Source organism: Thermobia domestica, chromosome 3 (assembly GCF_964235325.1).
Source record: "Thermobia domestica chromosome 3, izTheDome1.hap1.1, whole genome shotgun sequence".
Classification (NCBI taxonomy): Eukaryota; Metazoa; Arthropoda; class Insecta; order Zygentoma; family Lepismatidae; genus Thermobia; species Thermobia domestica.
This window is the reverse complement of record NC_137456.1, coordinates 308,871,739-308,885,608: the sequence shown is the minus strand read 5'-3', so window position 1 is coordinate 308,885,608 and position 13,870 is coordinate 308,871,739. Positions and strand designations below refer to the sequence as shown.

At 37.2% G+C, this 13,870-nt stretch overlaps 1 protein-coding gene across 5 annotated transcripts in view; it reads right to left on the bottom strand.

Moving 5' to 3' along the window:
* The window catches only part of Unc50 (Unc50 RNA binding protein), a 212,291-nt gene that overhangs the window by 146,443 nt on the left and 51,978 nt on the right, over positions 1-13,870 (bottom strand). For all 5 annotated transcript variants that reach the window (XM_081752560.1, XM_081752561.1, XM_081752562.1 and 2 more), the window contains exon 4: positions 13,243-13,308. In XM_081752560.1, coding sequence (XP_081608686.1) covers positions 13,243-13,308 — 66 coding nt within the window. The remainder of the gene's footprint in view (positions 1-13,242; positions 13,309-13,870) is intronic.

The window sequence follows — 13,870 nt, the reverse complement described above, 5'->3', positions numbered from 1 at the left end:
GTACATATTGTGCGTAAGGCGTCTGGAGAGCTAAGGCCTGTAGTTGATTTGCGTGGTATCAATGAGCGTGTGATTGCACCAAGGATTCAAGTCGAACCGATCTCCGATCTAATCGCGCGAGTCAGTGGTGCAACCATTTTCACCTCGTTGGACTGTACGCAATCATATCACAGTGTCCCGATCCATCCAGACTCTTACAAATATGTCAGTTTCATTTACAAAGGTCGTCAATATCAAATGACACGTCTAACCATGGGTTTGAAATCATCTCCAGCAGTTTTCCAATCAATCATGCATACTTTTTTCGGCTTAGAACCTTTCAAAAACTTTCTCATTGTATACCTTGATGACGTCCTTTGTTTTTCATCATCTATTGACGAACATTTTCAGCATTTGGAAAAGGTCTTTGAAACTCTTCGTTCGGCAAATCTTTCGCTCAATTTTCAAAAGTGTAATTTTCTTCAAGTACAAATTCCTTTTCTTGGCCACATTATTTCAGGATCATCAGTCAAAATTAATCCAAAAAGTAACGAGGCCATCCGTCACTTTCCTCTGCCGCGGACGAAGAAAGCTTTACGAAGATTTCTTGGTCTCGTGGGATGGCGAAAGCGACATTTCCCTGACTTTGCGGGGTTAACAGCTCCATTTTATGATCTTCTGAAAAAGGACCGAAAGATTGAATACTCTCCGGAGTTACTGGAAAAATTTGATCAGTTGAGAGAACTTTTAAGTAGTCCTCCCGCACTTGCGCAACCGGACTTCAATCTTGATTTTCATTTGTACAGCGATGCATCTGCGGAGTCGTTGGCCGGCTATGTGGCGCAATATCCCCCGGGACAGGATGATCCGGAGGTTATTGCATATGCGAGTCGGCGAATAAAACCGCACGAGGCCTCGTTGTCAGTGTTCCAGTTGGAATTAGCTGCAGTTCTTTTCCTCTGCGAAAAATTTTCATACTTCATATTAGGTCGACGGACTACGGTCCATTGTGACAATGCAGCAGTCACATATGCTTTCAGTTTAAAGAACCTAGATGCTCGAACTACTCGTCTTCTGCTTAAGCTGCAACGCTTTGATCTTCAGTTCATTCACATCAAAGGCACGGACAATGAAATCGCAGACCTATTGAGTCGCTATCCTCCAGAGATTCCTCAGGCAGAAGAGGATCATTTTGTAAATTTCTTGACCGCGGAAGACACTGACTTCTTGAATGTCACGGAACTGAGGCGAGAACAGCGGAAAGATCCGTATTGTAGAAAATTACATACCATTTGGAAGGGTTGTCAAAACAATACTAGGGTACGTGTGGAGAATAATTTGGTTTATGTCCGAAATTCTCAAAATTCTGTTTGGTTGCTGGTCATTCCTTCCAGCTCAGTGAAAAATATTGTTTCGGCAATCCACAATAAAGGCCATTTTGGAGTGAAGCGATGTTTGTCGTTCGCAAAGGCCATGTTCCATTGGAGAGGTATGCGTGAGACTTTTACAAAGTATATTCAAGAGTGCCTTCTTTGTGCACGAACCAAGTACTCCTACAGGGTGATTAGAAAGGAGCCCTGTCATGTTGAGGCGTCTTCTTCCTTTGAGAAGCAATGCCTCGACCTGGTCGGGCCTCTTCCTAAGAGCCAGGGATATAAATATATCTTGTCCATCTTGGACGTCTACAGTCGTTTTGTGTGTTTCTTCCCTCTTCGGACGGCACACACAAGAGAGATTGTGGCGGTCCTGGAAAAGAGATATTATTATCAACTACCATACCCGAAGTATTTGGTGAGTGACCAAGGTCCGCAGTTCTTATCGGGCGTCTGGAAAGAGTTTTGTCAAAAACACCGGATAAATCATATACTTACCACGCCATACCATCCGGCTTCTCATGGCATTATTGAACGCAGACATCGTGACCTTCATCGCATTCTCCGCCTGTATTGCAGTGACAACCAGTCCAAATGGAGTAATTTTCTAAAAGCAGCCCAAGATTTGTGCAATCACTCTTGGTGTGATGCTCTCGGATGTACTCCAGCGGAACGTTTCTTATCGTATTCAGCATCCAAGAGCTTCAAAGAAAACTTCATTTGGCCCAAAGAGACGGTGCAAGTAAAGGAAGACAAGAAATTTGTAGTTTCTATTCCGGCAGCAGAACCGAAGAAAGAGAGAAAGCTGCGGAAACAGCAAGACATCGTCACAGAAGGTTCTTTGGTGATGGTGAAAACTCACCATGTGTCGTCGATACCAAAAAAGGTATTCGCTAAGTTTATGCATACCTACGTCGGACCTTACAAAGTGGTATCTCTAACTCGAAATTCAGCGAGATTGCAAACTCTGAAGGGAGAAAACATAGGAGTTCAGAGTTTTGACAATCTGAAATTGTTTCGCTGTTCCGAAGAGAAAAGAAAGGAATTATTAGAAGGATGAAAAAAAAAAGGAGAAAAGCTTAGTTTATAGGTTAAGGTTAGGTTAGGATTGATTAGAATGGATAGTTGTAATTAGAATTGAGAAAAAAAAAGAAATGCTTTGTCTTGTATAGTCTCCAGTAATTTAGTAGTAACAGAAAAAAAAAACTTAAGAAGAACTCATAAGTTGAGATTTTTTTTTTCTCCGAAGCTCCCGGAGGATGTTACCTTATGCTCAGCATAACGTAACATGGCCCGGTGCTTTTGAGCACCTTGTATATTGGCAGGGAAATTTTAAATTTTATTTAGAATGTAAGAGAAAACTTTTATTTTATAGTAGGAAAACCGTAAGTCGAAAATTTTGTGTAATTTTTGTAAAACAAATCGTTTCAATGGATATTATATGAAGATTACATGATTATTAATTATATTTTGTATATTTTACGCATTTATCCAAGTATATATCATTATTTTAGACAAATGAGTGTATATTCCAGCTTTTTCAATGGTTTTCAGTTTATTTCTATTCATATTTCGGCATAGGGAATCTTCACAAGAAAGCTAAAAATTTTATTTCGTAAAATCTTCTTCAAAATTCCAAATTAAGAAAGTCAGCCATAATTTCTTTTTGGTGCATCTCTTTGTTTCGAAGTAAATTATTTGATTGGATAATCCACAATCACAGCTGCGGCTGAGATTTCGGTTTTCTTTGATCTTCGCACAGAAGCCTATCATCCGATAGTTACGTCACGATTATCTTCGAATTAGGGATCATCTTCATGTAATTCTTTGTCTTACGGCGTCAGCCATTTCAGGAGACAGACGTGCAGTGTTTAGCGTCTGCAGAAATTGTGGAATAATTTGTGGTTACGTTAAAACTGTGATAAATTCTTCGTTTTGGCGAGTATTAGAAATTGTCAGCAGAGATAAACGTGCTGTGCTTGGTGTTTTAACAAAATTATTAAACCAATAATATTCAAAATTGTGAAGTGATTTCGTATTGCATAAGGAATACTAGCATGGAAGTTGTCTATCGTTACGGATTGAGCCCATCGGCAAATTTTACGTTCTCGGTCAACGAGAGAACGTAAGAGAAGCTAGAGGAGACGGTGACGGAGAGCAAACATCGAGTCGTTGTGCAGGCATCGAAGAAGAAGAAGTCAAGCGACGCTCGATAGCTTTTTCCGGATAGGTGCTGCAGTAGGTGGTATCAACAAATTATTTTGGGACCACAGTTGAAGAGTCTCCCAGAAGACTCGAGTGGATTTGTTCGTCAGTAAACTTTTTTTTTAATATATCCGTTTAGTCTCTGTTCAAGAGATGAAATCACGTAAGTAGGAACCAGTGCAAGTGAAAACTCACTCCAGGTATTTGGCTTCAAAATTTCCTTGTCTCGAGAAAACAGATATGTGTGATTATATTTTCTGGTGTACGTGTGAAATTCATATCATGAAGTGTTAAGTGCGTAAAGTTTCCCTCAACGCCGCACACATGCAGATTCGGGCAATGTGACATCGTGATTTCATTCGATGGGGGGAAAAGAAAGCTAGAATCTCAGCACAGAGCGATTGTTGTAACCTCAAGAAAATGTGTGTACCACACACACATTTTCCCCCAGTGAAGAAAAGATGTTTTAGATTCCCTGAAAATCTTGAAAATTATTCTCTTTCGGTAACACTGCTCGAAATTAAGTTTTGTTTATTTTGGCATGTTTCTTTGGTTTTGAAACAAAATGATTCCAAACGTTGATTTTTGTAAATGTCAGATTCACGGCTACGGTTTAAGTACAAGGGTACATGAATTTTGCGTACCGGTAACTGAAAACTTTCAGCAATAGGCTAAACCTTCGTAATATTTTAAAATCTGATGCCCATCAAGTTTAGAAATTTCAGTTTTGTTTATAATAACTAGTAAATACCTTTTCCTCTTCTTTAAGAAACTTAAAAGTTTCAGAGCGACACGAATGCAAGTAACCACTGCGTCTTCGGTTTGAATGTGGTAGCGAAACAAATAGAAAATACAAAATAAGGATGGTGCTTTATGAAATATATGTGTGATTTTTTTATATATATATATATGCTTGTTTAGGTTAAGTTAGTGTAGTTAGAATAGGGATTTAGGTTTAAGTATGTCAATATGTAAGTGAATGTTTACCTGTGCTAGATTGTTTAGTGGGTCCGAGCTGTAAGAGAGGTCGCGAAGAGCGTAAATCCTCTATGCCGGCCACAATCTCTATGCACAGAGAAGTTTAAGCACCAAAGAATATATAAACAAAAGAGAAAATAGCTAACCACAACAGTAGGCAGTGAAGTATCATTTTGTGTAATGTATTTATATTGTGTCTTTTCATTTGTTTTGCGTGTCGATTCAGTGTAAATGTCTTGAAAGCTAAGAATATTAAATGAAGAATATTAAATGAATATTAAATGAATATTTTGGGAATATATGTACAAAGTAAACAATGTTTTTGGCTCTGAAAGATATAGAAATCGATCGTATTAATTTTCGTAGATGGGTATGTCAGTTTAATGTAAAGATTTGCTTCTGTTTTCAAATATTTTGTCCAACACTACATTCATGAATATTTTAAAGAATAAAACTTACTAGCCGTGAAAACATCTTTCTTTTCGAATATAAAACTAATTATCTCGTAGTTTTAAGAAGTGATGGAAATATGTAGTTGATGTTTTTGGTATGCATGCGAAGCATGAGCAAAACAAAGAGCAGTACGCACAGAATAAGTTTACTGGGGAAATGAAATAGCTGTGAAATTCAGGGAAGAGACTTTCCTTAGTGTGACCGAGTTGAAAACAACCGAATCTGTAGAAAATTTCTCATTTTATCAGTTTCTATCAAAATCTCAGTTTGGATTTCTCTTTTTTTTTAAGTTACAAAATTCTGTTTCAAGAGATATTTTTTTTTTTTTTTTAAATTCAGATAGGGCTTTCACAGACAACATTAAGATCTTCATTGTGCTCATTGCCAGCTCCGCTCGTAGGTCGGTGTCCTGTGTCTGTAGTCGTGGTTCACAACCTATTTCCGGATGGGATGTGAATGATGAACTGCAGGCCTGGATATCGGACTGTGAGTCGAGATGGAAGAGAGTTTGGAAGCTTTATATTTCGGGCCAGATTTGAGTTCTATTTTCCGTAGATGATTGGCTTGGTGAGTGTATCAGTGACTGTTGATGACGAGCCCATACGGGCCCAGTAGGTTCGGTGTCACTAGTCAGTGATACATTCAACATAGCATGTAATCTCAAGGAAAGGGAACATCATACAAAAACACAAATAGTCAATTACAACGTTCAATTACATCATTTATTTTATTTTATTTAAGTTATTTATTTTTTTTTTAAGTTAAAATAATTTGATAACTAATTCGCCCGGTATTTCTTATAATGTTAGTATGTGTATAATCGGCAAAGACATGTGTGTGGCAAATTTCATATCAAAAGAGCAGTAAATAAGAACAATAAAACGAAAATAAAACTTTCTTGTCCATTGAGCAACATTTTGTTTTACTCACTCTAATTTTCGTATTTATAATTCTTTTCCTATGAAATTTACCACAAATACACATTTTCCGATTATACACATACTATCAGTATTAAAAGTATCCTGCAAAATCATTATCAAATTATATTCTTACAAGAAAACTGTTATAGATATGCGACAATCATTTTGGATATGAGTGTACATAAGGGTAATTCACATCCGTTTGGCCTTTTTATAAGTTCCCTCACTACTTGAATATACACTACCTAGACACAAGAATACAGCAAGAGAGGAACATGATTTCGTAGAAAGACAGAACAATGCTAACGACAGATTAGTATGAAATATGAAATGAAAATGAAATTAAATCTTTCAGTTTTACGTCCCACGATTATGCCGATTAGGCTAAAGGAGACGGTGATGATGAGAAATGAAGAAAGTGGGAGGAAACGGGAGAACCCCGAAAAAAGCCACGAGCGTGGTGTTTGTCCATCACAAAGTCCACACGGCGCGAGCTGGGATCGAACCAGGAACCCTAAGCACCGGATGTGAACGCTCTACCACTGAGCTACCGCGTCCCCAAGTATGAAATATGTGGTGGTTTGAGCATGCAGTACAGTAAGTGACACAAACACACGCGGATGTGACTGTGTGAAACTGGCGGAGTTGCCTAAGGTTCCATACTTGAGTACCGAGAGTGTGGTAGACCACCAGCGCCCCATAACTGCTATGTGTACCCTTAGCAAGGAGTATCTACAGACGGATTTATGGGTGTAGGTTACAACCATGTAATTTTCTGGTAGATAGTTTTTATATTGAAAATGGAAAATTTAACTTTAAACATAATGTAATGATGCTTTTAAGAACGCTAACTGTGAAGGAGAACACCAACAATATTTTAAAATAATTGTAGCAAAGAATTAATTATCTTTTGATTGAAAGCACAAAATGGTGATGGGAGGCATACGCGGATATAGAATGATTCTATTTAATAAGGACGCACACATTACCAAGTGAAGTTGCCTCTTATGATTTGAGATCCAAATCAGTGTAGGAATTCATTATCTTTTGGAGGTAAGGAGCAATCTGTGCAAGCCTTTTCGAACAGTTTACATAGAACACAAACAAAATCTGAACTACAAACCGGTCTCCTCTACTATTATTTTGAGGAGGGGGAAGGTGGGGCAAATGTTATATTTGGGAAGATTTCACTTGGGGGAACGGGCACTACTGTCCTTAGTGAATATTAACAGAACTAAATTGTAATTCAAACAACTCAGAAAGACTTACATAAACACAAGATCGGGCCTATCGGGACTAATGGCACGCCTAAAACGTACGGGCGTCCAGAATGCAAGGTCCAGACGTCCAAATGTCATCGCAACAAACGTTGACAGATCATCCCGAACCGTCCAGCGGTATTTGCATAGTGCGGGAATGTGCCAAAACGAGGCCAAAAAGATGTGTCACCCTCAAATACAAATACTGCCACGCGCACCACGCCACAGCATTTTTAGAATCAAGTTTCATTCTCTGATCAAAGACGATTTTTCTAATTCTCGGACAATGTCGATAATGGGTGTTGAAGAGATCGATATATTACGGTTCATTACAATTTCACTGTCACACGATGCAATATAGCTGAAAAGTTCATAGTGTGGCATGCAATTTGGAAAAGTGGTTGTAGGCAATCTCATTTCTTGCAATCTTAATCTATGTGCTACACCACTTCTAAAACAACCGTTATCTTGGCTAGACGAGGTCTAACTGTTTTCCTAACCGTCCTAGCTGATCTTCTGAAGGTCTTCTTTTGACCTCTGAATAATGCTTCTGATGAGAAGATCTTGCATTGTTACAGCAAATGTCAGTTTTTAAATGGCAACCTAGTTCGTAACTCGTTTTATTATTATTACTTTGAATAACGCCTTCTGCCTGCACATTATTCTCTAAGTTGCCTTTGCCCGATCGCAATACCACCTTCGTAGACTTTGGTTTTTTGTGTCTCAACAAAATTGGTGAAAGAAGTTTGAGGTATTTTGCCAAAAGCACCGTATTGGCCAAGTATGTTGATGATTAGCCCTCATTGTCTGCCCTCTTAATATTCGTGAAACTTACACAGTTCACTCTGAAAAAGAAGTTTTTAGTCTGCACCACTAGTTCCACAAACTCCTTCGACTGATTTCAAGGTGTGGGGCTTATTCTGGTTGGTACCACACCCGATGGCAGAACTTTCCTTGTCTTTCTGCGATAAGCTTTTGTAAAGGAGGAATTTTGCAAAAATTTTCTGCACAACAAACACTTGTGATTCTTAAAAATACGCTTTACGTGAGTAAAAAACAGTTCAAACTATATTTATGCGAGTAGTCCGTCCATTTAAGACATCTATATATAACACGCATGTTTTTATTCTTTTCTGTTGGCTACTTTTTTCTCCTCTGGCAATTTTTCTGCACAGGCGCGGCAGATTTTCTGCGATTACATCGCAGATCGCGGCATGTTCTGCTATGGGGGTACCACATACATGTACATTATACATATTGATGGAAACGCATTCACGAACACTCAGCAGAAATTAAGAGATATTCAGTAGTAGCGGTGATCTCAACTTGACTTCCTGTAAAGGATATTGAACAACATACAATACTCACTTCAGTTTAACTGAAATTGTAATCACCCCAAGCGCCTACACAAACCACTGTCCGGCCAACTAGCCAGTCGAACACATACTGAATATCTATCTGACATATAAAATCCCATGCTTGTGAACAGTAATAAATAATGTTGTTCAGAAGCTAACTTATGACGTGAAAGCAAGAAGTAAAAACTGTCACCCTCTAATTTTATATTATCTTCACTTAACACGCGCGGAACACGTACCCCAATGTCAGAACCTTACCTATTAGATGAAAATGTCGCACAATAGTTGAACTGGCAACAGTTAATCATACCAGTTTACCAACTTTTGGGCTGGATGTTAATGATGATCATGTATTATAGCGTTTAAACAGTGTTTATCAAAGACCGATGACCTTCCTGAATGTGAAGAATCACTCAGGTCAAAGTTGTTCTCTTTATAAACGACAAGATTATTACGAGTATTATGAACACCCTGTTGGAATTCATACATCACATTTTTTTGCTGTGCTTTCTTCGATGGTAGAGAAGTGACGAACCAATTCCTCAGTTCACTCCGGCACCAATGCGGAAGTCGTTCACAAGTGCCACTTCATTTTTAAACTGGTTGTTGAATTCTGTGTCGTCATTCACGGCACCAGTATCGTGATGAAAAAGGATTCGTAGGGGAAACTCAGTGCGCTTAGCCTATGATTTAATGACATTTTACCTACTGTAGCTGAATAAGTGTCAGCTGTATAGAACATTTTAAAATTGCAATAAAGACTGAAATTTATGATTTTTTCTAAGTGTGCAGATATCAAAGCTGAATTGTGTTAAAATGTGAAGTGCACAAATAATTTACTAACTGTTCTAGAACTACATATATAGTTGCGGAAGTGTGCAAAGGATTAGAAACGATACTGTATGTAAACATGAGGAACAGCTGATTCTTATATCCGGTGAGTTAATGTAATGAGTACTCTTTCCATTTCATTTTATTTTAGTTTCTTTCTCGCTATTCCGTCACATGGTATTTCTAGCACGCTTGTTCGCTATTTCGGTGCCGGAGTCACGGCGATGGAGCTGAAGTTACGGCAGTTACTTTGAGCGAGTAGTTCAAAATGAACAAGCTAATTTGTTACCGTACTAGTTCAAATGAATGCACCGTTCAAAATTATCAATTCATTCATGAATGACCCATCATTATTTGATGGTATTCTTCTCGTATACGGTACAAATGTTTCGAGTCGCCTCCACTGCCTTTGTTTCTCTGTTAAACAAACAATATCAGAAGCGTTCGTTTCTTTCTATCTGCTTTTTCTTAGTCGACAAATAACACTAATTTCCTTCACATCTGAAAAATTCAAGGTATATTCAACAACCACTCTAAATGACGAACATAAGACGGTAAATGAACTTCTAACCCCGCTGTATTCTCATATCAAACACAAAAACTGGAACTAATACATTAACCTAATGTTTCAGAGACCGATCAACTTCCCAGACTCAAACTCCAAAAAGAATGTGTGTATGGCACTTTACAATTTTATCGTGATAGTTGATTTCTTCTATCTGCTATACTTTGGTTGTGAACTGTTCGATATCTTGTTTTCTCAGTGTATCGTTATTTTTCGGAATTCAAAATGTACCGAAAGTTGATTCCTTAAATTTCATTACCGAACACACCTACTTTCTTCCATAGGTTTCTATAGTCAAAAGAACAAGATATAAATCGTTTTTAGATGTTGTTGGTAGGTATGGAATGAGGACAGGGGCTGATAAGGTTTTCAGATAATGGCACATACTCATATTAGTAGGTTGCTAGGGAATAGGGTCTATACTGTGTAAACAGTTAGTTTATGTAATGAAAATATATTAAAAATGGATTGATGTGAATCCTAGTATGTTCTCTTAGTATGTGGATATGTAGGTAATGGGTACGTTTGTTTAGTATTTGAAACTACTACGGTATAGTGAAATGCAAGTATGATGTGGATGTAATACGGTAATAAATGGATTTAGCGAACTGGAATTAATAGTGTTTATAGTTGAGTATAAATATCAGTCTGTCCAACAGTATTAGCTTACAGACATTTGGAAAGTGATTTAGGCAAATATACCTATGTAAAAGATAAAGGTGCAGATCAACTTTAAGAGGTCTACTATCGATTACTCTTAAGAATCTAACCTAACCTTGGTTTTCAACAGATGTCTGTATTGCGCGTATAAATTTTGTAATATTTCGTTTTATATCTTCAATTCCTATTAGACGAATACTGTGTGTAAAGCATTTAATATGGTATGGAATATTAGAAACTACATTCGAATAAAAAGATATGGCATGTAATTTGAAGGACATAGAGCTCTGATTTAATGTTAAAATTGACTTTTTCGGTAACGTATACTCAAGTTTCGTATATATATATATATATATATATGTGGGCTTCAATTCTGCTTAACACTGGATAAAACGGCAAATTATGGTTTAGCCCCGTATATACAGTGGCGGATTCAGGATATGATCAAGGGAGGGGCTAAACCATAATTTGCCGTTTTATCCAGTGTTAAGCAGAATTGAAGCCCATTTTATCCAGTGTAAACCTGAACGTCAAGGAGGGGCTATAGCCCCTTAGCCCCCCTTGAACCCGCCCTTTATATATATATATATATATATTCCTTGAAATCTGTTCATGTATACACATGGATATGGAATACCAAATAAACAAATGAAGTTGTTGCACATTGAAATGCATAAATTAAAATATAATGGCTATGGCTAAGATAAAACGTCTCTTTCAGCAATGAGGCTATATGAGACGGGACCTACTTATTAACGTGGCATCCGAACCACATGAGCTCGCACCGGGAATCGAAACGGGTCTCCCATGCCAAAGGCGAGTACGCTAACCGCTTAGCCACGAAGGAGCTCCTAGGTAAATTTAAGAATTTACATATATATATATATATATATATATATATATATATATATATATATATATATATATATGTAATAAATTATTCATAAATCAACTACATGATTTTCTTTTTTGTTATATAAAACTATCCATTCGAGCAAAATAAGCTAAAAGTCTTCTGACATTTTTATTTGTCGCGAATATTTTAAAGACTTTAACATATTTCAGTGCGTAAGTTACTGAATTGTCCTGGCTAACGTGTCAACGGAATAAAAAATGTTCCACCTATAGGTATGTTCTCAATGTGGAATTTTGTGAAGGGCTACTAGAAGTGTCCACTCTTCGCATGAAAAGAGGTTAGAGAAATGGAAAATATTTGGAAATATACAAACCTCTGGTTTCAGGATACTTGTAAACAAAAGTTTGAATTACTAAAAGCTCCTTAAATCCCTCTGATAATCATTCTTAAATCATTTTCTCATCTAGTCAAACAGCTTTCTGGCATCAGAAAACGGTAGGATAAACTTCACTCCATATCAATCGTCAAGCAAGACCATCACTCGACCCTTACCCCACTTACTCGAAATGAAATTTGTCAATTGTCTTCGAACCATTTTTTGCAAAGTCAAAACCTAGCTAGTTAAGTCATTTTTTCACAACGGAAAACGTAAATTCAATTCATTTCTCGGAAATCTTTAAACAAAATAATAGACTTCATACAATGAATTTACCCCAACTTCTCCCTCCTCCATCTTTTCCCGAAAATCGAAATTTACTCAAGATAACGGAACCAACATACGTAAACGGGTTCAACTGAGTTTCGGTTCTGGAACAGGACAATGACGGGCGTAGAACAGAATGAGATTTTCTAATAAAAACGATTTCAAAGTAGATACCGAAACCAATAATGAAGTGGACGCGAAATAGAAATAGAGAAAAGACAAATAGAGTTTGTAACAAAAACGCTGTAGCTGGTCGCTGTGATTATCACTTCACAGTTGCTCAACATCGCTTGCAGCTTGTAACGATCTAGATCTAATGATGTTTTCAAATGTATGAATGTATTTCGGCACACCGAACTAAAACTTTTATTTACGTTCCAGGATCGGAACCCTAAACATTATCAATTCTGTTACCATTAACAATTCTAGATCTATTCACATACCCCCCAAAAAAGGACGGTTCGGCTCATTTGACACAAACTGTTACACAAAATTCTTGAGCTTCAAAACATGAATTTTCCTATAGTCACCCCTAAAGAACTTTTCACAAAGTCAAAATCTCGCTAAATCGCTTTCTTGTAGTCAAAAACAGTGCATGAAAATCGTTACCCCTATCATCGAAATCTGTTTTCCCATATAAGTTGCTAAACAATTAAATTCTGAAACAGCAGAAGTGAAGTCAGCTTACAGGCTGTTGAAGAATAACGACGCTCACTTTTAAAAAATAATAAATTTCAAAATAACACTATGCTTTTAGTGTTAATGGATTAAAATGACAGGAATATTTAGATTAATTTCAGAGGAAAAAAAATTTAAAATACCGTAATTATGGGTGAACTAAAGTGACTCACTTTAGAGAGCTAACCTTTGGTGTGACAAGCACCTATTTCCATTGTAGACTACGTGACCTTGCGATAGACAAAATCATGTCCCTGAGTTCGTCCGTTTTCTCCCTGGTTCTTCACAATATCAATACTTGTATCACTTAACTTCCATTTATCTGTCTCCTTTAAATTACAGAACGTAAAAGTAAGACAATCATCCGATTTCATTTCATTACTCATCACAATTATTATAGGACAGAAAAAACGATAGTACTTACCGAACAGCCAAAAGCTAAGAAGAACAAGAAATGCCGGATCATCTCGAGCAAATTGTGCCTTTGTTTCTGGAAAAGATATCAATGATTAAGCTAGTCAAAGGAAAAAGCTAAGAAAAGAGCAATAAGACAAATAATTTTACGAATTCAAACTCCGTGTTCATTTTTCATAATTACTTTTTCTATCTGAAGAAATGTAGTGTTACTATGCTAGGCGGATGGGGAGTTTGGAGAGGCTGGGCGGATGGGGACGTTTCAACATGGTCAAAAATGAAAAAATATATAAATTAGAATCTTAGGAAGATGAGCAAGAATAATTTTTACTTGGATGGTTCGCATACTTTAAGCTATAAATCTTTTTTTTTTTTAAAAAAAGTAATAAGAAATTATAAATCGTGTAGACTCAGCTCTCACTCACCTACCTATCCCTCGTTGCCAAGGAGAGAATCGGCGGACCTACAATACAGCACACGCCACTTTTCATAACAGTTCAGTCTTTAATATGCTTTCTGAATTGTACTTTTCTTTATGTTTACCCCCCTTCCCGGATATGGTCCCTGTATGGTTCCACCGTGTACATTTAGAAGAGAAAAAAGAGAATTCTTCCTATTTAGTACAGTGAAACCTATCT